Below are 25,883 nucleotides of genomic sequence, written 5' to 3' on the forward strand. Positions count from 1 at the left end.
AACACTAGTGGGGTTCCTCCTCCAGCTCTGTGGAGCCAGCTCTCACGTCCACCCTGCTCTCCTCTGGCCAAGCTGCAGGTTTAGCTCCTTTAGTGTCTCCTCATAAGTCAATTGCTCCAGCCCCTCGATCATTTTTGTTGCTCTTCTCTGACCCCTTCCATCTGCTCCCAGGACTAACGCTGCTAGCCAGGGTCCCACAGCACACCCTTCTGACCCCGGTTTCCAGGGAGTAGCTGAGAAAAGCCTCTCACCTGGGCATGCAGATCACAGATGCCCCTCAGCAAGGGGCATGCAGCCGAACCCCAAGCCCCCGGAGGGGACTAACCAGCGCGCCTTCTCTTGCCCTGGGACTATGGTCCTCCCAAAGCGCTGCGCCTCCACCCTGGACAGATGGTCCCAGAGAAAGAGACGGGGAGCGCCAAACAGCCCCAGGGCCACGGGGCCCCGAGCATCTCCCGGGGCAATGGGGCTGGAGACCAGGCAGACCTTGGCCCGGCGGGCTTTGCTCCCGCCCTGCCTGAGTGGCTCCTGACTCAGTGAATGATAAAGACGCAGGCTCGGAGCGCTGATGTTGACCTTTACTAGCCGCTGCCTGGTGCAGTCCCAGCGGATCCCCGCGCGCTGAGGGCTCCCCGTGGCCACCGTCACAGGAGGACACACACGACCGACTCCATCTCGTCGGGAGCAGATTCGATCTCGGCAAGCGCTGACTTGAGGTCGCTGAGCGTGAACCGGCTCTTGTCCGGCACCGACTCGCTCTCGTCTGGCACCAACCCGCCCCCCGTGGCTCCAGGAATGCTCCCCACCTTCTGCAGCTCGGCCGCCCTCTCCTCCCCTTCCTTCGCGCTGTCTCCTCCGCCGGGGCTCTCTGCTCCCTTGGCCCGGCTCTGAGGCGCCAGGGCAGCGCCCGCCTCCTCGCTGGCCCCCTTGCGGGCCCGCCGCGTACTGACCCGTCTCTTCTTGGAGCCGCGGGCGTCCACTCGGTGCTGCCCCATGTCCTCCAGCTCCGACAGGCTGTAGGCCATGGCCCGGTGCAGATCTTTGTCCTCCTCTTCGGGGAGCACGTAGGAGGAGGCCGTGCTTGGGGGGCGCTGCGGGGTGGGGGAGTCGGACGCAGAGCTCAGGATGTCGTGCTGTTCCTGGCGGTGCAGCCCTACCTGAGGCTCCACACTGTTGGCTACGTCTGTAAGGAAAGCACCCGAACCAGAGTAACCGGAGAGGGACCCGGCCAGAGCCTCCCCAGGACCCGGGGCCAGCCCCCAGCCAGGGAAGCAGGGGCCCAGATTCCGTGTCCAGATGGGCCTCGGCTCCTTGCCCCAGTGTGGCATTGCGGGTTCTGGTAGGAGGGATCCACAGCCCCAGAGAGCGAATTCCTCTGTGCTCAGACGGGCACAGTGTGGGCAAGTGGAGTTCCCCACAGCCCCTGCCCAGAGCCCCCCACCCCACCTCCAGCTGGGGGAGCTCCCAGGGGCCCCTCTGCTGACACTGCCAATAAGGGGCCAGGTAGCCCCAGGTGCGAGGGACAATGTCCCCCAGGGCCAACGGCCGAGGGGAGACTGCCTGTCTGGCAGCACCGGGTGGGGATGCAGCGTCGGGCCATGTCCCCGGAGCCCCGTCTCTGCGTCGGGCGCTCCCCTCTCCCGCAGACGCTCCCGACGCCCATCTGCTCACCCAGCATTGGGCGGGGCTAGCCTGGGCTACTTACCAAACTGCTCTGGTTCCCATTTTCTGCACCAGGCAGAGTCTACATTCCAGGCCCCTGTGGGCTGAGTTCCCTCTCCCGTCAGACTTCCCCCCAGTCTCCCTGGTAATTGCACCGGCCAGGGCAGGCACACAGTGGGGCCTCACAAGTTACTGGCCCTGTGCAACCCCCATCCGGAGGCCCAGAAGCTCTGCTCCTCACCATTCACCTCTGTAGCTTTCAGCTCTCCGTCCTCCTCGATTTCCACCCGCTCCTGGCCGTTCTCGATGATCCTGGGGAACAGAGGAGGGGGTGCTGTATGCGTAGAGATGACCATTTCTACCCCTGATATTACCACTGTGGTGCATTTGCAACAAGTCTTGCACAAAGTGTCTCATGTCCGGTGTCAATGGAAACACTATAATCTATCGAGTGCGATTATCCTGGTGAAATCCACGTATCAGCTTTGTATCCGAAGTGAGGAATATGGGCTGTGTATCTCCAGCTGCTGTTTTGTTTGTGGGTGATGCCCCCAGATGGGTTTACAGCGGGGCCAGACAGCTGTGTGTTCATGGCCCATCAAGGACACTCGGCTCACAACGGGCCGTTGAAGATACACATCCTGCCCCATAAGCCTTTCCTGAAGACCCCTCAGAGAGAAGATGGGCAGTGGCAGCCCCTGGGAGTCAGCAAGCCATGTAAGGGATGTGATCTGCCCATGTGCCCCTGGACTCCATCTTGGGCAGTAACTTTCCATGCACTGGGGCTGTGGGCTTTGTTTGGGACAGGACATTTCCACGCACACGGCAAAGGATATAAAAGACCCCTGAGACATCTCCATGTTGCCTCTTTCCTGCCCTAGTTCTATGGACTGTGGATTTACAACTCAAAGGAGCGTCTTGAACGTAGACTGAAGACCTGCCAATCTATGGGAAGGTGCCAGAGAGACTTTGCAAGCGAGCCGTCTGTTGCATCCCTGCTACAGCCCTGTCTAAGGACTTTGCCATCACTTGTCCGTATATGATCTGTTACCCATTTGTAACTCTGCTTTTCTTTCATGAATAAACCATTCGTTAGCTCACTAAGGATGGGCTGGCAGGGTGATACGTGGGTAAGATCTGAGATTCACACTGACCTGGGGTAAGTGTCTGGTCCTTTGAGATTAGTAGAAACTCACATACGGGGAAATGGGTTTTCAATCACCCCTCATTACACGGGACTGGGTAGTATGGCTGGGAGCCAAGGGCTGGACTGCCTAGAGGGGACTGGCGGGGAGGGCTCGATGCAGCACTTTCGTTACGGGCCTGGGGCATCTAGTTACAGAGCAAACCACCAGCTCTGGTGTGCCTGCCCTGAGCGTGGCATTGTCAGTGTGGCACATCCCGGGCACAGAGCGTATGGGTCCAGCAGAGAGGAAACTCACTCCTCCTCCCCATTTCCCACCCACACGGCCCGCTCTAAGAGACACCCACGCACCTGCTCCCCCCCACCCCGCACACCGTTCGCTTGTACATTGCCACAGGCCCCCTGGATCCCGGATTCTCTGAGCACGTGAGCACTTTGCCCCATGCCCCAGGCAGTGGGAACCCCAAGGAAAGGAAACCCCACCAGCCCTGGCCACACACACTCAGCAGGTGGGGAGGCTGCTGCTACCCCTGGGCACCCAGCACTGCCTCCCACCTCGCAAAGTGCGCAGCTGTGAGCGTACAGCGCCCCGTTACCCTCAGGGCCGTGCCCCATGGGAGCTCACACGTTCCACGCACCCGGAAGCTGCGGCACCCTCCCTCCGTCCCCCAGCCCTCCAGAGCATGAGACAATGGCACTGGGAATGCATCCAGAGTCAGGGTCATTTGTGTGACTCCGGGGATTGCTGGGCTCCCCCTCACCCTGCAGGAGCCCAGCTCAGGTTCACTCCTGAGACGGGGCAGGGAGCCACTGCTGAAAGCAGGACACCAGCCTGGCTGGCCCCATGGAGGGCTCTGGCATGGCGGGTGGTGGGACATGGGACTGGGGGCTCCATGATGTGGTCCCCTGGAGCAGCTGCCGTGTTGCTGGGAGACAGGCTAGCTTGGCCACTGGCCAGTCCGCGCTGGCCCCTCCCTACCTCTTCGTGGTGATGCGTTTACCGTTGACGAAGGTGGTGGAGGTGGAAACCGAGCGGAAGCCGATTCCGGGGTCGGTGCCAGGGCTGAAGGACGAGGAGAAGAAATCTGAAAAACAGGGTGACAACCTCACAGCAGGAGCCCCCAGCCTGGGCCAGGCCCCGGGGAGCCCCGCGGGATCACAGGGGGTCCTTGGCCAGGTGTGAGAGGGTGACGAGGTGGTAACGGGTCAGCCAGGGGATGCACTGCAGGGCGGGTGTGAAACTGGGATAGGAAATATCTGTCTAGGAGTCGCAGGGCGAGACTGTCGTTTGGGCCGGGCAGGGGAATGGAGCCATGGGGAGGAGGTTTGGGCTGGGTAGGGGAGCTGGAGCCGAGGGGAGGAGGTTTGGGCTGGGCCGGGCAGGGGAATGGAGGCATGGGGAGGAGGTTTGGGCCAGGCAGGGGATCCGGAGTTAACGGGAGGAGGTTTGGGCTGGATGGGGAGCTGGAGCCAAGGGGAGGAGGTTTGGGCCGGGCAGGGGAATGGAGGCATGGGGAGGAGGTTTGGGCAGGGCAGGAGATCCGTAGTTAAGGGGAGGAGGTTTGGGCCGGGCCGGGCCGGGCAGGGGATCCGGAGGCGAGGAGAGGAGGTTTGGGCCGGACTGAGTGATGGATCCGGAGCTGATGGGAGGAGGTTTGGGCTGGGCTGGGCAGTGGATATGGAGCCGAGGGGAGAAGGTTTGGGCCGGGCCAGGCAGGGGATCCAGAGCCGAGGAGAGGAGGTTTGGGCTGGACTGAGCGGTGGATCCGGAGCTGATGGGAGGAGGTTTGGGCCGGGCTGGGCAGGGGAGCTGGAGCCGAGGGGAGAAGGTTTGGGCTGGGCTGGGCAGGGGAGCTGGAGCCGAGGGGAGAAGGTTTGGGCTGGGCAGGGCAGGGGAATGGCGCTAGATGTGCAGGGCTCAGACAGGGCCAGGACTCAGAGGAAGGACGGGGGGAGAAGCGGGGTGTGACTGAGGACAATGGGACTGGGCTACAATTTGGAGCCAGAGGAAGAATCCTTGGCGATGGGGAGCCCCAAGCTGGTCTGCTGGCACCCCGCGCCCCCTTACCTGACTGCTCTGGGAAGGCGTAGGAGCAGAAGGAGTACCCAACAGAGGGGCCCCCCCGTCCGTGGCCCCGGGGTCCTCCGGCATGCAGCTCTGAGAAGAGGCCCACGTCATCTGGAAAGCAGGACATGGGTGGGTAATTCAGCCCGGTAGCTAACGGGAAGGGCAGGGGGAGGGGTCACCGCCACTAGGGGGCTCTCCGGGGGGGCCGTGATGGGAGCACAGCCTGGAACTCTGCCCCCGCCCGCCAAGGACAGACACAACAGAGCCACCCAAACCCGTAGCATGGAGCTGCTGGGACTCCTGCTGCAGGCCACGCTCCAGCCCTGGGGCTCCTGCCCCCGTCCACGGAGAGCCCAGGCTCTGTGGGGCAGGGGCCTCGCTTCGGTACTCTTGAAGATTTGGGGCGCTGTGTCTGTACTAATATCACTCTCCAGCAGGCATGAGCCAGGTAGGGCTGAATGGCGGCCGAGTGCCGGCTGGGAGATGGCAGCGCTGCTCCTCCTCCCAGCAACGGGGCGGGCGGAGCAGGCTGGCGCAGGGGGGTCATTTCATTCAAGGATTGCAAGGCCAGAAGGGACCATCGCCCAACCCCCTGCATAGCCCAGAGATGCCTGTGTCACACCCACCACTCCCCGCTGGGCTGCAGAGTCTCCTGGAGCCGCCCCGTCTTGGACTGAAGACACTGAGCGAGATCCCTGGGTGAGTTGGCCCCAGGGCTAGTTCCCCACACCATTTGCACCTTCCTTGCTAGTCTGAATCTAGCTCGCTTCCCCCCTTGCCAGTGGATCCCCTTCTGCCTTTGGGGGCAGGACCAGAGAGGCCTCTGAGAGCTGAGCTCTTGGTCCCATGTAGGTACTTCTCTTCCAGTGACTTGAGGGGCTGTTCGGAGTCACTGATGGTGTGAAAACTAAGGTCCATTCTGGTCATCCAGGACCATCAAATCTTCTATCTGGTGCTAACTCCACAGGGGAGCTGGGCTCTTCCCCCCCCAGAATCTAAGCCAGCTGGGAGCTGGGTCTGTCAGAGCCCTCTCTCCTCCTCCCTGCTCAGCTCCAAGCGCCGTTTGTCCTGCAGCTCTCTGGTCTGTACAGTCCAGGGCTGGCTTGCAGGCACGTAGTGTGCCAGCGGGGGCCTGCAGCCCGGAGATAGCCCTCAGCAAGAGGGACTGCTAAGGCCGACGGAGACACACCCTGCGCTGTGGGGCCAGGAGCTGATACTGACTCTGGCTGAGCGAGAGGGTAAAGCTGCCCTGCCGTGCACAGCCCAAGCGCACATGGAAACGTGCCCACAAACGGCTGTGAAAGGCTCCGACGCTGCACAGGGCCCATGGGTTACGTCCTGGCACCCTTGTCGAGGTTATGCCGTGGACGTTCTGAGGGCAGGAGCGGGTACAAAGCTGAGCCTGTTCCGGGAGGACTCTGGGTGCAGGGCGTGTGCTGAGAACTGAACGCCAAAGCCCTGTTTGTCTGCGTCTCTGGGATGCGGCTGAGGGGCAGGTTCGGGCAGTCCCAAGAGGCGTTACTGCTGGCTAGGGGTGGGGAGAAGGCACCTGCTCCTGAGAAGGGAATGGGGCAGGGAAAGGAGATGGCCCTGGATTGATGGCTCCAAGGTGGGAAGAGGGCTTGGGGGTGCAGGATTTGGCTGCCTGAAATCTCTCAGCTCACAATGATTTGCTGGCTAATTTCTTCTCGGCACGGTGGCGTTTATCTAGGGCGACATACAGAGCAGCACAGACAGGAACAAAGCAAGGTCCCTGCCCGGAGGCGCTTCTAATATGATCTGCACAAGCAGGATAGAAAAGGAGTACTTGTGGCACCTTAGAGACTAACCAATTTATTTGGGCATAAGCTTTCGTGAGCTACAGCTCACTTCATCGGATGCATACTGTGGAAAGTGTAGAAGATCTTTTTATATACACACAAAGCATGAAAAAATACCTCCCCCCACCCCACTCTCCTGCTGGTAATAGCTTATCTAAAGTGACCAGTCTCCTTACAATGTGTATGATAATCAAGGTGGGCCATTTCCAGCACAAATCCAGGGTTTAACAAGAACGTCTGCGGGGGGGGAGGGTAGGAAAAAACAAGGGGAAATAGGTTACCTTGCATAATGACTTAGCCACTCCCAGTCTCTATTCAAGCCTAAGTTAATTGTATCAAATTTGCAAATGAATTCCAATTCAACAGTTTCTCGCTGGAGTCTGGATTTGAAGGTTTTTTTGTTGTAATAAAGCAACTTTCATGTCTGTAATCGCATGACCAGAGAGATTGAAGTGCTCTCCGACTGGTTTATGAAAGTTGCGATATTACAACAAAAAAACTTCAAATCCAGACTCCAGTGAGAAACTGTTGAATTGGAATTCATTTGCAAATTTGATACAATTAACTTAGGCTTGAATAGAGACTGGGAGTGGCTAAGTCATTATGCAAGGTAACCTATTTCCCCTTGTTTTTTCCTACCCCCCCACCCCAGACGTTCTTGTTAAACCCTAGATTTGTGCTGGAAATGGCCCACCTTGATTATCATACACATTGTAAGGAGAGTGATCACTTTAGATAAGCTATTACCAGCAGGAGAGTGGGGTGGGAGGAGGTATTTTTTCATGCTTTGTGTGTATATAAAAAGATCTTCTACACTTTCCACAGTATGCATCCGATGAAGTGAGCTGTAGCTCACGAAAGCTCATGCTCAAATAAATTGGTTAGTCTCTAAGGTGCCACAAGTCCTCCTTTTCTTTTTGCGAATACAGACTAACACGGCTGTCACTCTGAAACAAGCAGGATAGAGCATCGGCTCGGAGTGGGGACAAGTGGGGGGACCACACAGGGAAGGGGTGAAACAAGGGGTGGGATCTGAGTTACTATAGAAAATTCTTTCCTGGGTATCTGGCTGGTGAATCTTGCCCATATGCTCAGGGTTTCAGCTGATCCCATATTTGGGGTCGGGAAGGAATTTTCCTCCAGGGCAGATTGGAACAGGCCCTGGAAGTTTTTCGCCTTCCTCTGCAGTGTGGGGCACGGGTCACTTGCTGGAGGATTCTCTGCTCCTTGAAGTCTTTAAACCACGATTTGAGGACTTCAGTAGCTCAGACATAGGTGAGAGGTTTTTCGCAGGAGTGGGTGAGATTCTGTGGCCTGCGTTGTGCAGGAGGTCGGACTAGATGATCATAATGGTCCCTTCTGACCTTAGTATCTATGAATCTACAAGGTGAAGTGCTGAATGGTTGTGTGGGGCCATGGGGGGGCAACCAGAGGCCGCGAGCATCCCATCAGGGCTACAGGGAATGTACAGCCTGAGCAGTGACTGGGGCCGCGGCCCAGCCCAGGCCACGGCCCAGCTCCGCGGTGGAGCATGAACCGGAGGAAATGAGCCCTGTTTCCTGTCTCTCTGTACCGGAGCTTGATCTCACCAACGGCCCACAGCAACGATCCCTGGGGGGGCTCTGTCACTGGCCCTCAGCACCGAGGGGTGGGAGAGTTACTGAGCCAGACCTTTCTGCCTGGTAACATGAGTCCTGGTTTGGTGCTGGACCCAAGCCATGAGTCACCTAGAGCCTGGCAGGGTGAAATCTCAGGGTGGGAGGGTGTCACACCCACTCCTGTGGAGAGTCCAGTCACACCCGGCTCTCCCGAGGGGGTGTGACACTCGGGGCTGGGCCAAGGCGAGATCCATCGGGGCTGAAGGGATGAGCTCCCCCACTGGGTCTGGCTGTATTCCAGCTGACAGGACCTGCGCAGGCAGGACAGCAGGCCCCCGGCTCACTCCCCCAGGGCAGCAGATGGGCCGTGGGGACGGCTGGGCCCACCTCACCTCAGGAGGAGGCCAGACTGGGCTAATGCTCACCAAAGAAGTCGGCGAAAGGATCTCGGCCCCCAAAGAACTCTCTGAAGACCTCGTCTGCGCCGCGGAAGGTGAAGGTGAAGCCCGGAGCTCCGGCACCACCCCGGGGATCCCCGGTCCCTGGGGGAAAAGCAGACGCTGGCCATTACAAACCTGCCTTCCCAGGGAAGGAGAACAGGGGTCATTGGGGGCTGGCCAGGCTGGAATCCCCAGAGCTCTGTAGCCAGATGGAAAGACCTTCACCCAGAACTGTGGCCTCTGGACACTATGGATCTCAGGATGCAATGCCTTTGGTGTCCGAGGCGGTTCCCATGGGGATCTCTGGTTGGGAGAGCTTCCCTGACTATACATAGGGTCAGCCCAGCCCTTAACGCCCATGGGGAGAATCTCCCAGGGGGTCTGGAGCCACCCGCCCTGCCCCCACACTCCGCTGTCTGAGCACCAGTGTCTCCGAGGAGGCTGGTGGGGCTGGGCCCAGCTCCAGGAGGAATTAAGTGACTCCACTAAATTCGCACCAGGTAAGGGAGAGCTCAGATTTTTTCTGTGTGCCCCACTAAAATGGTAGCTGCAGTCTCAGGACCGTGCTGTACCTCGGGAGGCTTTTTCAGAGGAATGGCTGGGACAGGGCACCAAGGGTGCTGTGACGAGGTGGGACTGTTCTTAATGTTTCCTCTGAATAGTGTGGGGGTGCCTCAGTTTCCCCTAGACATTTCTTAAGTCTCTAGGGGGTGGGATAAGGGGGTCTAATTGTTGCAGAGCAAAGGGCCTGGGTACATAAATGGCTGACACCCTGTCTCCTGGCAACTGATGGCCTGGGCCCTTCCCCCTGCAAGGTGAGAGCTAAAGGGTTGGAGAACAAAGGAATCCGGTGACCTCCTGGCCCAGGAAAGGGACAAAGCCCAGAGGAGGAGGGGCTGGAGGGGGAGTCAGTTTGGGGCTGGCTGGGGACATGGAGTGAAGGGCAGACGGGGTTGTCTGGCTCACTGCCCCCCAAAATGGACCCGGCTGAGGGGTCCTGTTCTCTGCACCTACAAGCTCTGTGTTAGACCATGTTCCTGTCGTCTAATAAACCTTCTGTGTTACTGGCTGGCTGAGAGTCCCATCTGACTACGGAGTTGGGGGGCAGAACCCACTGGCTTCCCCAGGACCCCGCCTGGGTGGACTGCTGTGGGAAGCTTACAAGTGGAAGATTGGACATATGACCAGGGAAGAGTATAAAAATATTGCTCGGGCATGTAGGAATGAAATCAGGAGGACCAAATCGCACCTGGAGCTGCAGCTAGCAAGAGATGTCAAGAGTAACAAGAAGGGTTTCTTCAGGTATGTTGGCAACAAGAAGAAAGCCAAGGAAAGTGTGGGCCCCTTACTGAATGTGGGTGGCAACCTAGTGACAGAGGATGTGGAAAAAGCTAATGTGCTCAATGCTTTTTTTGCCTCTGTCTTCACTAACAAGGACAGCTCCCAGACTGCTGCGCTGGGCATCACAACATGGGGAGTAGATGGCCAGCCCTCTGTGGAGAAAGAGGTGGTTAGGGACTATTTAGAAAAGCTGGACGTGCACAAGTCCATGGGGCCGGACGAGTTGCATCCGAGAGTGCTGAAGGAATTGGCGGATGTGATTGCAGAGCCATTGGCCATTATCTTTGAAAACTCGTGGCGAACGGGGGAAGTCCCAGATGACTGGAAAAAGGCTAATGTAGTGCCAATCTTTAAAAAAGGGAAGAAGGAGGATCCTGGGAACTACAGGCCAGTCAGCCTCACCTCAGTCCCCGGAAAAATCATGGAGCAGGTCCTCAAAGAATCAATCCTGAAGCACTTACATGAGAGGAAAGTGATCAGGAACAGTCAGCATGGATTCACCAAGGGTAGGTCATGCCTGACTAATCTAATCGCCTTCTATGATGAGATTACTGGTTCTGTGGATGAAGGGAAAGCAGTGGATGTATTGTTTCTTGACTTTAGCAAAGCTTTTGACACGGTATCCCACAGTATTCTTGTCAGCAAGTTAAAGAAGTATGGGCTGGATGAATGCACTATAAGGTGGGTAGAAAGTTGGCTAGATTGTCGGGCTCAACAGGTAGTGATCAATGGCTCCATGTCTAATTGGCAGCCGGTGTCAAGTGGAGTGCCCCAGGGGTCAGTCCTGGGGCCGGTTTTGTTCAATATCTTCATAAATGATCTGGAGGATGGTGTGGATTGCACTCTCAGCAAATTTGCGGATGATACTAAACTGGGAGGAGTGGTAGATACGCTGGAGGGCAGGGATAGGATACAGAGGGACCTAGACAAATTGGAGGATTGGGCCAAAAGAAACCTGATGAGGTTCAATAAGGATAAGTGCAGGGTCCTGCACTTAGGACGGAAGAACCCAATGCACAGCTACAGACTAGGGACCGAATGGCTAGGCAGCAGTTCTGCGGAAAAGGACCTAGGGGTTACAGTGGACGAGAAGCTGGATATGAGTCAGCAGTGTGCTCTTGTTGCCAAGAAGGCCAATGGCATTTTGGGATGTATACGTAGGGGCATAGTGAGCAGATCGAGGGACGTGATCGTTCCCCTCTATTCGACATTGGTGAGGCCTCATCTGGAGTACTGTGTCCAGTTTTGGGCCCCACACTACAAGAAGGATGTGGATAAACTGGAGAGAGTCCAGCGAAGGGCAACAAAAATGATTAGGGGTCTGGAACACATGACTTATGAGGAGAGGCTGAGGGAACTGGGATTGTTTAGTCTGCAGAAGAGAAGAATGAGGGGGGATTTGATAGCTGCTTTCAACTACCTGAGAGGTGGTTCCAGAGAGGATGGTTCTAGACTATTCTCAGTGGTAGAAGAGGACAGGACAAGGAGTAATGGTCTCAAGTTGCAGTGGGGGAGGTTTAGGTTGGATATTAGGAAAAACTTTTTCACTAGGAGGGTGGTGAAACACTGGAATGCGTTACCTAGGGAGGTGGTAGAATCTCCTTCCTTAGAAGTTTTTAAGGTCAGGCTTGACAAAGGTCTGGCTGGGATGATTTAGTTGGGGATTGGTCCTGCTTTGAGCAGGGGGTTGGACTAGATGACCTCCTGAGGTCCCTTCCAACCCTGATATTCTATGATTCTATGATTCTAAGTGCACAGAGGGGCAGAGGAGGCTGAATGTTCTGAGGTCAGACCGAGGAAGGTGGAAGCCGGGTGAGCTGTGTGTCCTGCAGACAGGCTGCTCCCAGAGAGGAGACTTCCCCAGAGTCCTGCCTGGCTTCATAGGGAGCAGTTCCAGAGCATCGCCCGGGGACTCCGTGACAGGCGCTTCATGCCCAGCCGGGAAGGAGGCCCCCTAGGCCAGGGCATGCATACAGACCCCGGGCTGGAGAACCGCACCCACGGATAGACCAGTCCCTTGGAATCCAGTGCTGGTCCGTGGGAAAGGCCACTTCTCCTGAGTGGGTCACTCACCTGCCCCCGTGAGCCCGTCCTTGCCGTAGCGGTCGTAGAGGTCGCGCTTGCTCTCTGGAAAGAAGAAGGAGCGAGAGGTCACCCAGCCCATCTTCAGCCGAGTGCGGGTCTCATTGCAGACACAGCGGCCCTTTCACCAGGCTGAGCCTCAGCCCCAGCAATGGGCCAGCTGGGGCTGAGGCTCAGCCTGGTGAAAGGGCCGCTTTGCCTGCCCGCAAATGGGGAAGCAGCCAGAGGAACAGACATGGGACTGCCACAGGCTCGCCTGGGCCAGTGCCTATGTCAGGGCTCCCTGCCCATCTAGTGAGGGACGGGAGAGCAGGTTTCCAGAGGATCCCCAGGGGGCTGCAGAAACAGTGATCAGTTCTCAACTTCACCTGGGGAGGGCCTGCTCCTCTGACCTGTGCGACCCCGGAGTCCGCGGCTTGGGGCAGCGAGGCAGCCTTGGCATCAAGGGAGCCATGCAGGCCTGTGAGGCGGTGAGCACACCAGGCAGAACCCAGACTGGCAGCGGAGGGAACCGGTGAACACACCAAGCAGAACCCAGACTGACAGGAGGTGTGACGAAATGGGACTGTTCTTAATGTTTCCTCTGAATACTGTAGGGGTGCCTCAGTTTCCCCTAGGCATTTCTTACGTCTCTAGGGGGTGGGATAAGGGGGTGTAATTGTTGCAGAGCAAAGGGCCAGGGTACATAAATGGCCGACGCTCTGTCTCCTGGCAACTGATGGCCTGGGCCCTTCCCCCCTGCAAGGTAAGAGCTAAAGGGTTGGAGAACAAAGGAATCCGGTGACCTCGTGGCCCGGGAAAGGGACAAAGCCCAGTGGAGGAGGGGCTGGAGGGAGTTTCAGTTTGGGGCTGGCTGGGGACATGGAGTGAAGTGCAGTTGTGGTTGTCTGGCTCACTGCCCCCCAAAATGGACCCAGCTGAGGGGTCCTGTTCTCTGTACCTACAAGCTCTGTGTTAGACTATCTAATAAACCTTCTGTTTTGCTAGCTGGCTGAGAGTCACATCTGACTGCGGAGTCAGGGGGCAGGACCCTCTGGCTTCCCCAGGACCCCGCCTGGGTGGACTCGCTGGGGGAAGCGCACGGAGGGGCAGAGGAGGCTGAATGCTCCTAGGTCAGACCCAGGAAGGTGGAAGCCGGGTGAGCTGTGTGTCCTGCAGACAGGCTGCTCACAGAAAGGAGACTTCCCCAGAGTCCTGCCTGGCTTCATAGGGAGCAGTTCCAGAGCATTGCCCGGGGACTCCGGGACAGGAGGGAGCTGACAGGCTGTTCGGTGAGCAAAAGGCGGGACAGTTTGGGTAGTGCCAGGTACCAGCCAGGGATGAGGCTGGGCTGTGGAACAGACGGGCTGGTGATGCTGAGAGAAGATGGCAGCACACACGGGCCTGACCGACACGGGAGAACCCACAGGTACACGCTGCCCCCCCGCAGGACTGTAGAACGAGACCAGTCTCCCAGCCCCGGTGCTCGGTGTGTGCGGGGCAGTTAAATGTCCCGATCTCTGCCGGGGAATGAAATCACCAAACAGCCAAATGACGCTGGCGTTCCTGTGCTTTGCAGACCACCTCCTGCCCAGCACATGGCAACTCCCGCCCGGGCCTGCTTTGGAGAGCTCCAGGGCAATCCCCAGGGGACTCGGAGCTGCACAATAGGAACCATCCGGGGAGTGGGCTATGTCTGCACTTAAACCGCTCCAGCAGCACAGCTGCCCCACGTCAGTGCAGACAGGGGGGGGGGGGGGGCTGGCTAACCCACCGCCCAGGAGGCGACAGCAAGGTCGACGGAAGAACTTCCATTGGCCAGGGCTGGCAACCCCGGGGGGTGAGCTCGGCACAGCGACGTCTCTCCGGGGGGTGGATTTTTCACAGGCTGACCTCAGTTTTCAGTGGAGACCAGCCTGGGGATTCTGAAGAACGGTTAACGGGGCTTCATCCTAGCTCAGCCCAAAGACAGCTAACGAGGGGCTTGCCCAAAGCCGGCAGCTATGGGGAGGGTGCGGCTGCTGGGAAGGGACAGGGATTTAAGGTGTGCCAGGGCTGTGACTAGGGCACAAGGGGAGAAGATGGAGGCTGACTATCCGGAAGCAGCTCCTGTCTGAAGGAGGGGCTGGGCTCTGGAACTGTCCCCAGGGCGAGGGGTGGGAGCCCCCACCTTTGGGGCATTACATGTGGGCATGTTCAGAGGGGAGCAATCCTGCACCTCATGGGTCATCACAGGGCTCCAGGCTCCCAGCCCCTCCTCAGCATGGGATCAGGGGCAACACAGTAGCCAGACGGATTCCTGCATGGGACTCCTGGGCCGGGGGCAGAGAGGAGGCAGGAGGCATTGCTCCAGCAGGCTTCCCTTCTACCATCCCAGCCTGGCAAATGGCACCTTGCCCCGTCCTAGGGGCGGCAGCTACGCAGGAGAGGTGATGGCAGAGGGAGAGCCACGGGACGCCTGAGGGCCCAGCTGGAGCAGCGGGCGACGGTAGATTACGGAGTCTCTGTTGAGTGCCTGTGTTGAAATGTGGGCAGCCTGGCGCAGGAGCTTGGCTGGCCCAGGGCAGCCCGTTGTGCTGCATTCCAGGCAGCTGCCCCGCCGGGGCCAGGCAGTGGACACCTCACTGAAGGGCCATCACTGACAGCCGTCAAGCTGCCATCGCCTCGGACTGACTGGTCCACACCCACAGCCTGGGTCGGCCCAGCGAGATGGAGTTAAGCCAGTCTCAGCCCCGGCGTAGGATCAACGGTAGAACGATTCCATTGACCTAGCTCCCGCCCCTCGGGGGACGGGTGTGGATTTACACAGCGATGGGAAACCCCCTTCTGTGGCGATAGCAAGTGTCCACGCTACAGCCGTTTCGCTGCGGCATTTATAGGGGGGAGCTGGCCGAGCCCCCCAGGACAATGGCCTTTCTACACAGGGGCCGCAAAGGGAGGGCAAGCCTGCCTGGTGGAGCTGGATCTTCCCAGCCTGTGCACACGGTGCAGAGCCCCGGGCCCGCTGTGGGTGCGGGTTCTGGCTCTGTGCAGGGGGTTCACCCCAGCAGCAAAGGGCTTGGGGAGAGAACAGGGACGCTGTCCAGCCGGAAACGCTGATGAACCTCAGATTACCTCAGCCCAGGGCAGCGGGTGTCTCACGGCTTTCGTAGTTTTCAGGGATCTGTGACTCTCGAAGGCTCTAAGGCTGACGTCACTGGGGTTAGGAACCTCGCCTGCACCGTCTGGGTTCTTTGATTTCCTGCCACGTTGTCCCCAAGGGGGCTGAATGGGAAGGCCAGAGTGCCCGCAGCCCCCGTGGAGCTTGGCGGGAGGGCGAGTGAGCACTGGGGGGTTCCAGAGGGCTCAGACATGGGTTTTGACGTCTAGGATGGCTGGACAGTGGTGGGAAGAAGCTGGATGAATGGTCTGGGCCCTGGAGTGCGCCCTATAGACCCCGTAGCTAGAACTGGTGACTAGACTCTCCCCAAGCCCTGCAGGCTTGGAAGCACCTGGCAGCCAGCGACTGGGGCGGCTGGTGAGAGGACAGCGGCACACTGGGCCACTGGGTAACACAGTTGTCCCGTCTACGGGTGAGACACACAGCGCTGGGAGCAACCCAGCAGGCAACAGAGAGAGCAAACCCTTCTTCCAAGCGCAGCAAGAGGACGTGAGAGCCTGCTCTGACCCATGGCCACCCCGCCCTGTGCAGGGATTGTGCCCCCACGGCCCGGACCCACACTGAGCCCGGAGGGAGGGGAGACGCCGGCCCCCACTGCCCGGACCCACACTGAGCCCGGAGGGAGGGGAGACGCCGGCCCCCACTGCCCGGACCCACACTGAGCCCGGAGGGAGGGGAGACGCCGGCCCCCACGGCCCGGACCCACACTGAGCCTGGAGGGAGGGGAGACGCCGGCCCCCACTGCCCGGACCCACACTGAGCCCGGAGGGAGGGGAGACGCCGGCCCCCACGGCCCGGACCCACACTGAGCCTGGAGGGAGGGGAGACGCCGGCCCCCACTGCCCGGACCCACACTGAGCCCGGAGGGAGGGGAGACGCCGGCCCCCACGGCCCGGACCCACACTGAGCCCGGAGGGAGGGGAGACGCCGGCCCCCACGGCCCGGACCCACACTGAGCCCGGAGGGAGGGGAGACGCCGGCCCCTTACTGTCCGACAGCACTTCGTAGGCCTCTGCAATCTCTTTGAACTTCCGCTCGGCGTGTTCCTTGTTCCCTGGGTTCTTATCCGGATGCCATTTCAGCGCCGCCTTCCTGTACCTGCACAGTGCCCAGAGAGACAGCAGTAAGCAGTGATCCCTGAGTGTGCCGGTCACCAGGGGCTGCGCCCAGTCGAATCATCCCCTTGTCCCCTCCTTCCCCAAAGCTCTGCTCCACCAGAAAGCAGGGCTGGATCTTCCTAGAGAGCCAGGTTTGGCTCTGGATATGCCCCGGCAAGCGCAGCAGTGCCCCGGTCCCTTAGGCTGCCCGACATCTCCAGTCAGGCCTTGCCCAGCCTGATCCAGGCGTCCGGATCAACCCCATGGACGTCACCTCTGCTCCATTTGGACACGGGGGATGACTTTCTTCCTGCTGTGACTCCTCATGGGATCCAGAGCAGCTACCGAACACCCTTGCCCCACCCCCTGCGCCCCCTGCCCCGAGGCCCCGCTCCTGCCCGGACTCTTCTCTGAGGCCCCGCCTCCTGCTCACACCATTCGTCCTTCCTCCATCGCTCACTCTCCCCCACCCTCCACCACTTTAACAGGGCTGGCATGCGGGAGTGGGTGAGGGCTCTGGCTGGGGGGGCAGGCTCCAGGATGGGGCCACAAATGAGGGGTTCAGGATGTGGGAGGGGGCTCCGGGCTGGGGCAGGGGTTGGGGTGCGGGAGGGGGGTCAGGGCTGGGGTTGGGGTGTGGGAAGGGCCTCAGGGCTGGGGCAGGGGGTTCGGAGTGCAGGCTCTGGTCAGGCAGTGCTTACCTCAGGCGGCTCCCAGGAGCAGCTGATATATCCAGTTCCTAGATGTAGGGGCAGCCAGGGGGCTCTGCGTGCTGCCTGCACCCGAAGGCACTGCCCCTGCAGCTTCCATTGGCCACAGTTCCCAGCCAATGGGAGCTGCAGAGCCGGCGCTCAGGGCGGGGGCAGCGCACAGAGCCTCCCTAGCTGCCCCTGCGCCTAGAGGCCATAGGGACATGCCACTGCTTCCAGGAGGTGTGTGGAGCCAGGGCAGGCAGGGAGCCTGCCTTAGCCCCGCTGCATCGCCGACCGGACTTTTAACGGCCCAGTCAGCAGTGCTGGTCGGAGACGCCAGGGTCCCTTTTCAACCGGGAGTTTCAGTCAAAAACCGAGCGCCTGGCAACCCTAGTTATTGCCACAGACGAATGCAATTCCATCCCCAGACAATGACAGACTCTGGGCCCAGGCTGCGGCCTGCATGGGGTGGTTCCTGGCTCGGGGGGCAGGCAGTGCCTCCTGGCTATGACTCCCTGCTCTGGACATGTTTCCCGCCCTGGGGTTTGTTCGGACAAGCTGCCCTTTGATGGTGGTCGTGGGTTTTTCCCTGAAGTGCCAGGAGGGGCACAAGCACCCTTTAAGGCAGTAGTTCTCAAACTTCTTTGATTGCACCCCCCTTCTTTGTGTCTGTAGGTGTTTACATCCCCCACCCCACCACATCAGTACATATACCGATAAACCAAATCAATATGCGATTCTCACTAACTATTAAAACCCGTAAGGCATTGGCTCAAACAGAGCCACTGAAGTAGAGAGTCATGGAAATGTTACTCCTGCTTAGGGGCATCACACTGTTGTCACTAGTGTGCTGGGGGCTTTTTGGAGCAGAGCAATTCCCTCCTGGGCTGGGTGATTGAGACCAATCCGGAGGGTTCCCTTCTACCTGGAGCCGAGATCGGTCTTTGTTTTTGATGCAAGCTAGGGCAGAAAAGGCTGTTTCATATTAGCAGGTAGATGTGAAAGGAATTAAGAGATTCATTGCAGCTTCGGGTAACACTGGATACTCCCCGGCGATTGACGGCCAGAACTCACTTAGTGGGGTGGAAGCAAATATTGTCTTCAGTGATGGGTCACTTGACAAGGTTGTCAAACCCGGTCATATTGATCGAGAGTCAAATCCTGAAAACATTTCTGAAAGGAGCTATTGAGCCTGCGAGATGACGAGCCGTGATTGGTTTTACCGTTTCAAGTTCAAGCTCGTTCTCCTCCCAAAACTCTGCCAACACTGGAAACATTTCTGCCATCCCACCTTCCAGTCGCTCCTTCCAGTGAGTACATTTCTTCAGGAAGTCGTCAGTTTTACCATTTAATAGCAGAAGGTTCAAGGTGGCACCTTGAAGTGAAACATTCAGCTCCTCAGAAATGTCTGCTAAATATGCTAGGCTTGAAAGCCATTTGGAATCAGACAGAAGTTCTGCATAAGGTGAGCCGGCATCAAGAAGGAACAAGTGGAGTTCATCTGTCAGCTCAAATACATGCATCAGGATCTTTTCTCAAGATAGCCCCCAGATTTCTCCTGTTCTGATCCCATCTCTACATAAACTTGAGAACAATCTCAAGTTCAGGGAACAAGACTTAACAAAGTTCACTATTTTGATTGCAGTTAGCAGAACACAAAAAAGTTCTGGTTCGAGTGTCTTGGAAGCCAGAGTTTCCCTGTGGGTACATACTGTGTGAAAATAACATGCGGCACCAATCCCCAAACTTTTGCTTTTACTCCAACCTTTCCCCCCATAGCACAGGCCCCATCTATAAATACACCAACTCAGCATAAACACTCCAGTCCTTCTTCATGCATGAAGTTGTCAAGATTGCAAAATACTTCTTGTCCCATTGTCTCTCCTTGAAGAGAATTGCAAAAAAATAAATCTTCTTGCAGCTTCCTGTTGCAGCAGTAACTGACGTACACAAGCAGCTGACCTGGATTAGAGATGCCTATAGACCCATCGAGTTGTAAGGCGTATCTGGGGCTATGTTTAAACCATTCGATCAGCTGAACCTTTATGTCGTTAGCAATATCACCAGTGCGACATGCCACTGTATCATTGGACAACGGAAGGGCTAGAAGTGGAGTTGCAAATTTGTCACTGTGCATAATGCAACACATTGCTACCGCGACCGGAGAATGGTGATTCGCCCACTATGTGGGGCTTTTTTACATTTAACAATTAGGTAGGAAACTGTAGGAAGCCATTTGTGCTTTTTCTGGGGTTGGCTGGTTGTTCATAACATCCCATCAACCTTTAAGGTCCCATTCTTTCCGCTGGAAATGCATTGTTGGCTTATCGGCATGCGTGGCGTGTTTAGGCTGCAGATGCTCTGCAGCTTTACGAGTTTTAAGCTATCTTGTGCAAGCTCTTCTGAGCACAGAACACACTGTGGGTGCGCCACATTTCCAATCAGCAAGTGGGGGAAGCCGTACTGTGTGTATTCCTCTCGGTATTTCCTCCACTTGACTTTATGCCATGTGTAGTGAGGCGGATTGGCCGCCCACAGACCCGGAGGGCAAGGGACCCCTCACTGAACCCTGGTGGGCGGAGCCACACCTCGCTCAATCCTCCCACCAGAAGTCAGCGGGTGGGACCAGGAGTATAAAAGGCGTGCCAGAGAACTCAGTTGGGAGGCAGCCGCCGGAGAAGTCAGAAACCTCCTGTGAGCTCCTGAGCCGGGAGGCTGCTGCAGACAATGAGGGAGCCGAGGACTGGCCAGGGCCATTTACAGACCCGAGCAGGGAGGAGCTGCAAGCGCTGACAGAGGCTTTCTTCCCCAACGACTAGAACGACCCTCTCCCGAGGCAGATACGCCAGGAGGGGGAGCTGGGATGTGGCCCAGGGGTAGCCGACTCTGAGTCAGCATGTTACAGTCAGGATCCCCGTGACCCAGCGCCAGACCGCTCTCCCACTGCTAGGGCCCTGGGCCAGGACGCAGTGGAGTGGGTGGGCCTGCGTCCCCCCTGCCACCCCCAGCCGTGCGGGGCAGCCTCCCCCTCCCTTAGGCAAGACGCCTGCACTTGTCGGCCCTCCGCCAGATCTAGGGGGGCCCGACTGTTTGCTGCCCAGCCTGTGGGCCGGCCTGAGCCAGAGACTCTTCACTGCCCGCCCTGACCAGGGGCTGGGCTCTGTAACTGTGTTTGTCATTCGGCCCCGATCACAGACCCGCTCCCACATCTCCCGACGCCCGCTGATTCCCCACGCCGGGCGACCCCCGGAGACACAGTGGGGTGGATTGGCCGCCCACAGACTTGGAGAGAGAGGGGCCACTCCCCCAACAGACTCCACATGTCACAGTCTTATCTGTACCACGCTTCACTGTTTGTGTGGCTCGCTTCTCAATATCTCCCACCAGCAGCGGGGCTTCACTTGGATCTGTTTTGGCTTCTTTGTTTTTCACTTGAGTTGGTTTTTTTGTTTTGTTCTTTTCTGTTGCACGAATGAGCCAACGATCCATTGTAATAACAGCACAAGTAAAACTGCGCTTGTGGTCCATGCTTACAATGAAATGCGCACACCACCTCAGAGCAAACGGATTAACATACCGATGGCAACAACTTCGTATAATGCTAGGCAAGCTTAACAGAAATCCGTCAAACCGCACAGGGCCTTCTAGAGTAGCATTTCTCAAACTGCGGGTCCCGACCCAAAAGGGGTCGCAACCCAATTGTAGGGGGGTTGCGGTATTGCCACCCTTACTTCTGCACAGCCTTCAGAGCTGAGCGGTGGGAGAGCGGCAGCTGCTGGCCAGGCACCCAGCTCTGAAGGCAGCGCCCCGCCAGCCGCAGCGTAGAAGTGAGGGTGGCATGGAACATACAACTGTATGAACACAGCCGCGAAACTGGCTCTTTACCCCCTGACCAACCTGCAAAAAATGTGTGATTTCGCCGTGATTTAAGTAGACGCCTGTTGATTGCTGTGGGAAAAATGTGCGCAGTAAGGGTTTGTTTGTTTTTTCCCTAAAGCTTCTCACACAAGCCAAAACAGCCCCCCAGTTTGAGAACCTCTGCTTTAAGGAATGACAATAACTCTGCCACGCTACGGCACCCCAGCAGGGACCAGGGATGGTTCGTGCTGGACACCACTGGAGGATCTGCCCAGGAAGGAGGGCCCTCTCCCCTCAAACACGTGTCGGTCTCCTCACGTGGCTTTCTACGACCCCGGGCCACGGTAATGATGGGATCTCAGGGCCCAGCGTGGCAGTGAGCGAATGGTGGCTAGGTGGAATCACAGCCCTGCTGCAGAGGGCCTTGCCTGCTCCCGCTGACGGGTGTTTGGACCCTGATTTCAGCAGGCTCGAGGTCAAAGGCAGGGCTCCCATGGTAACTCCAACTGCAGTGAGGTCTGGTCACCTTTGCCCTCCCATCGCCCTCCCTGTCTCTATCACAGCTCAGTGGGGAAAGGGCAGCCCCTAACGGGATACCTAGGCACAGCACAGGGTACTACAGGGGAGCCAGCTCCCAGCCACCCCCACCCCACCACGTGTCCCGGCTCACACCACACACTGGCAGACACCCCCTCTCCACCTCCACCGCCCTCCTGGCCCTGCAGCCACCTCAGCATTGATTCCTAGATTCCAAGGCCCGTTGGGACCATCTAGTCTGAGCCCTGCAGGGCACAGGCTGAGAACTGCCCCCTTTCCCGAGAGGGCAGCATGGTCCCTGCAGCAAAGACTGTATGTCCATGGTCCTGTTACGTGACGGTGGGACTCAGTGCTGCCTTCTTCCTTTGTGGGCCACAGAGCTCGCTAGACGCCCTACGTCCGGAGCCCCGGGGGACAGCGCGGGCAAGCACAGAGGAACAGTGCCATTGGGATGTGTGGGGACGGGGCTGCAGTTGCTCCAAGGAAGCGGGACTTACGCCTTCTTTATGTCGTCAGAGGAGGCGCTGCGGGGAATGCCCAGGGCTTCATAGTACTCCACCATGGCGAGTGGGGTCCTGTGCTGAGGCCAGCAGGGAATCTAGGGGGGAAAGGCAATGAACGGCACTGAGGAGAACGGCCAGCCTGCAGGTCCCAGAGTGAGCCACCACCTCACTCAGACCTGCTGCAGCCCGTACCTCACGTTGAGCAGACGACCTCGGCCAGATCCCTCTGTTCTCTCTTACCCACACCATCCTAACCGAGCCTGTATGGTCCATCTGTCCCAAGTCCTTGTCCATCTGTCCAGCTCACACAGGTTCTGACCTCAACCTAGCCACTGTTCAGAAATCCACCTGTGACTCTCTCACCCCCCTGCCGCTCGGTGCAGCCCCCGAATGGCACCTCTCACTGATACGCCCCACCCTGCCCCTCTGCACTGTCCTCCCAACTCTGCAGCGTTATTACAGTAAGTTAGAGCAAATCACAGTGTCCGAGACACTGCACCAGGGTGTATAAACCTCAGCCACACTGGCAGTGAGAGGGTAAAAGGAAAGGCCAATTAGCCCTTAATTAAGGGTTAGATCCAGCTGGGGAGAACCAGCCTGGCTGGTTCCTATAAAGGAAGGACTGAGGGCCATGGGGTGGGGAGTCCTAGTTCTCTCTCTAGGACAGGAACCCAAAGGGGTGTTTGGGAAGGTGGCTGTACACTGGGACTGTCTCTAAAGGGAGAAGGAGAAAAGACAGTGGGGGAGAAGCCCTGAGGGTGGGTGGCTTGGGAGGTGCTGGGGAGAGAGCCGTGGGGGGCAGGCCTGGGTAGCAGAGCGAGGGGGAAGTCTGCAGAGGCCAGGAGAGGATTGGCGGACGGAGCCCAGGAAGGGAGGGAGTGCTTTCATTCCTCTCCCTTGGGATGTTGTCACCTCAGACGGGGCAGGACTCTGAGGGCGGATCTGCACTGCAGCTGGGCCTGTGCTTCCCAGCTTGAGCTCAGGTGCTAAGAACAGCAGTGTTGCTAGGGTAGCATCGTGGGCAGGTACTGGGGCAATCCACCTGCGTACAAAGTGACACGGATGCCCCTAGCTTGTGCTGCCCCCAGCTAGGCTGCTAGCTTTAGCATGCAGCCTTCAGCAAAGCTAGTGTCTGTCTGGGCCGGGGAGCACTCCCCCGGCTGCGGTGTCACCCACATACCCTGGAGGGGAACTCACTGCAGAGTCGGGAGCAAGAGGCAGAGGGACTGTGACGCTGGCTCTCGCCACAAGGAGGTGCTCTACTATGGTGAGTCTACGACAGGTGCCTTACTGGAGAGGCAGGCAGCTGTGGTTCCTGCCCAAAGGATGGGGCGCCAAGGGGTGGGGGCAAGGACTGATGGGGTTACAGTACTGTAGTCACATGACCACTCTGTTTCGGCATCGGTACAGCTGGTAATACCAATTTGCACCAATATAGCAATGGCTGCTGACCCCCTCCTGCGGGCCGCCTGAAGGAGGGGGCCGAATAAGGAGGCAGGTGGCTTTAGGCCCAGAGCTGGGAGGTCCCTGCCCAGTTGTGGAGGGAGGCCAGGGAAACATGTGGCTGAGGCTGTTGTGGATGCAGACACATTGTACCTAAGTCCTCATAAGAACAGCCACACGGGGTCAGACCAAAGGTCCATCTGGCCCCGTATCCCGTCTTCCGACAGTGGCCATTTTCTGAAAATCTAAGTACACTATATCCCCCCCTTGTCCACATGCATGTTGACCCCCTCAAAGAATTCTAGTAGATTGGTGAGGCATGATTTCCCTTTACAAAAACCATTTTGATTCCCCCCAACAAATTACGTTCATCTCTGTGTCTGACAATTTTGTTCTTTACTCTAGTTTCAACCAGTTTGCCTGGTACTGAAGTCAGGCTTACCGGCCTGTAATTGCCAGGGTAGCCTCTGGAGCCATTTTTAAAAATTGGCGTCACATTAGCTATCCTCCAGCCATTTGGTACAGAAGCCGATTTCAATTATCGGTTACAGATGGCAATTAGTCGTCCTGCAATTTCACATTTGAGTTCCTTCAGAACTGTTAGGTGAACTCCATCTGGTCCTGGTGACTTATTACTGTTTAGTTTATCAGTTTGTTCCAAAACCACCTCTCACTGACACCTCAATCTGGGACAGTTCCTCAGATTTATCACCTAAAAAGAATGGCTCAGGTTTGGGAATCTCCCTCACATCCTCAGCCGTGAAGATCAATGCAAAGAATCCATTTAGTTTCTCCGCAATGACCTTATTGTCCTTGAGTGCTCCTTTAGCACCTCGATCGTCCAGTGGCCCCACTGGCTGTTTAGTAGGCTTCTTGCTTCTGATGTACTTAAAATGTTTTTTGCTATTACTTTTTGAGTCTTTGGCTAGTTGTTCTTCAGATTCTTTTTTGGCCTTCCTAATTATACTTTTACACTTCATTTGCCAGAGTTTGTGCTCCTTTCTATTTTCCTCATTAGGATTTAACTTCCACTTTTTAAAGGATGCCTTTTTGCCTCTCCCTGCTTCTTTTACTTTGTTGTTTAGCCATGGTGGTACTTCTTTGGTTCTCTTACTATGTTTTTTAATTTGGGGTATACATTTAAGTTGAGCCTCTATGGTGTCTTTAAAAAGTTTTCATGCAGCTTGCAGGGATTTTACTTTTCATGCTGTACCTTTTAAATTTTGTTTCACTAACCTCATTTTTGTGTAGTTCTCCTTTCTGAAATTAAATGCTACAGGGTTGTGCCGCTGTGGTGTTTTCCCCGACACAGGGATGTTAAATTTAATTATATTATGGTCACTATTACCAAGCGGTCCAGCTCTATTAACCTCTTGGACCAGATCCTGTGCTCCACTTAGGACTAAATCAAGAATTGCCTCTCCCCTTGTGGGTTCCAGGACCAGCTGCTCCAAGAAGCAGTCATTTAAAGAGTCTTGACACGTTATCTCTGCATCCCGTCCTGAGGTGACATGTTCTCAGTCAAAATGGGGATAGTGCAAATCCCGCATTATTATTTTTTAAAAATTTTTATAGCCTCTCTAATCTCCCTGAGCATTTCACAGTCACTATCACCATCCTGGTCAGGTGGTCTGTAATATATCCCTACTGCTATATTCTTGTTATTTGAGCATGGAATTACTATCCATAGAGATTCTGTGGTACAGTTTGGTTCATTTAAGATTTTTACTTCATTTGATTCTACACTTTCTTTCACATATAGTGCCACTTCCCAACCAGCACAACCTGTTCTGTCCTTCCGATATGTTTTGTACCTTGGTATTACTGTGTCCCATTGATTATCCTCATTCCACCAAGTTTCTGTGATGCCTATTATATCAGTATCCTCATTTAATACGAGGCACTCTAGTTCACCCATCTTATTTAGACTTCTAGCACTGGTATATAAGCACTTAAAAAAACTTGTCACTTTTTAGCTGTCTGCCATTACATGATGCCATTACATTACATCCCCTCCTGAACAGGGAGCTGCAGCCTCCCCAGAGCCACAGTGAGAGGGGATGGTCCTTTCCCAATGCCTTGATGCCTTGGCACACGCAGCCCCCAATCACAGTGACCAACTCCTAGGGTTTGCAGGGTGTCCCACACTCATTTGCTGCCCATTCCCTCCCCTAGGCCTCTCTCAGCCCTGCTTTCTGCCAGCTTTGCCCCCTGTTGAGTCCCTGGCTCTCAGGTCACACTGGCCTGTGTCTGTCCAGGATCTCCTGCCGATAACTCCAGCTCACTGTATCGTCCATCCCTGCACATCCTTCTCGCTCAAACACTTTCCTGATCCAGCCTTTCTCCTGCAGAATTCTCTCTCTCCTCCACATGGGCCCTTTTCTTTGTGTCCTCTCTATTCCTCACCCCTCCCCAGTATTTCCGGGGTGTGTGTGTGTTGCTGTCAGCCTGGTTGACTC

At 56.9% G+C, this 25,883-nt stretch overlaps 1 protein-coding gene across 1 annotated transcript; it reads right to left on the bottom strand.

Annotated features, from left to right (window-relative positions):
- Positions 1-596: 596 nt before the first annotated feature.
- LOC141995510 (dnaJ homolog subfamily B member 2-like) lies at positions 597-22,040 on the bottom strand. Its single transcript, XM_074966747.1, has 8 exons — positions 21,976-22,040; positions 16,283-16,392; positions 12,147-12,200; positions 8,718-8,834; positions 4,875-4,985; positions 3,786-3,891; positions 1,904-1,974; positions 597-1,183 (listed from the first exon to the last, which is right to left on the bottom strand). Exons 1-8 carry the CDS (start codon positions 22,038-22,040, stop codon positions 645-647), a joined length of 1,173 nt encoding a protein of 390 aa, XP_074822848.1. The 3' UTR covers positions 597-644.
- Between the last annotated feature and the right edge of the window lie 3,843 nt (positions 22,041-25,883).

This window comes from Natator depressus, chromosome 11 (genome assembly GCF_965152275.1).
Source record: "Natator depressus isolate rNatDep1 chromosome 11, rNatDep2.hap1, whole genome shotgun sequence".
In the NCBI taxonomy this organism is placed as follows: Eukaryota; Metazoa; Chordata; order Testudines; family Cheloniidae; genus Natator; species Natator depressus.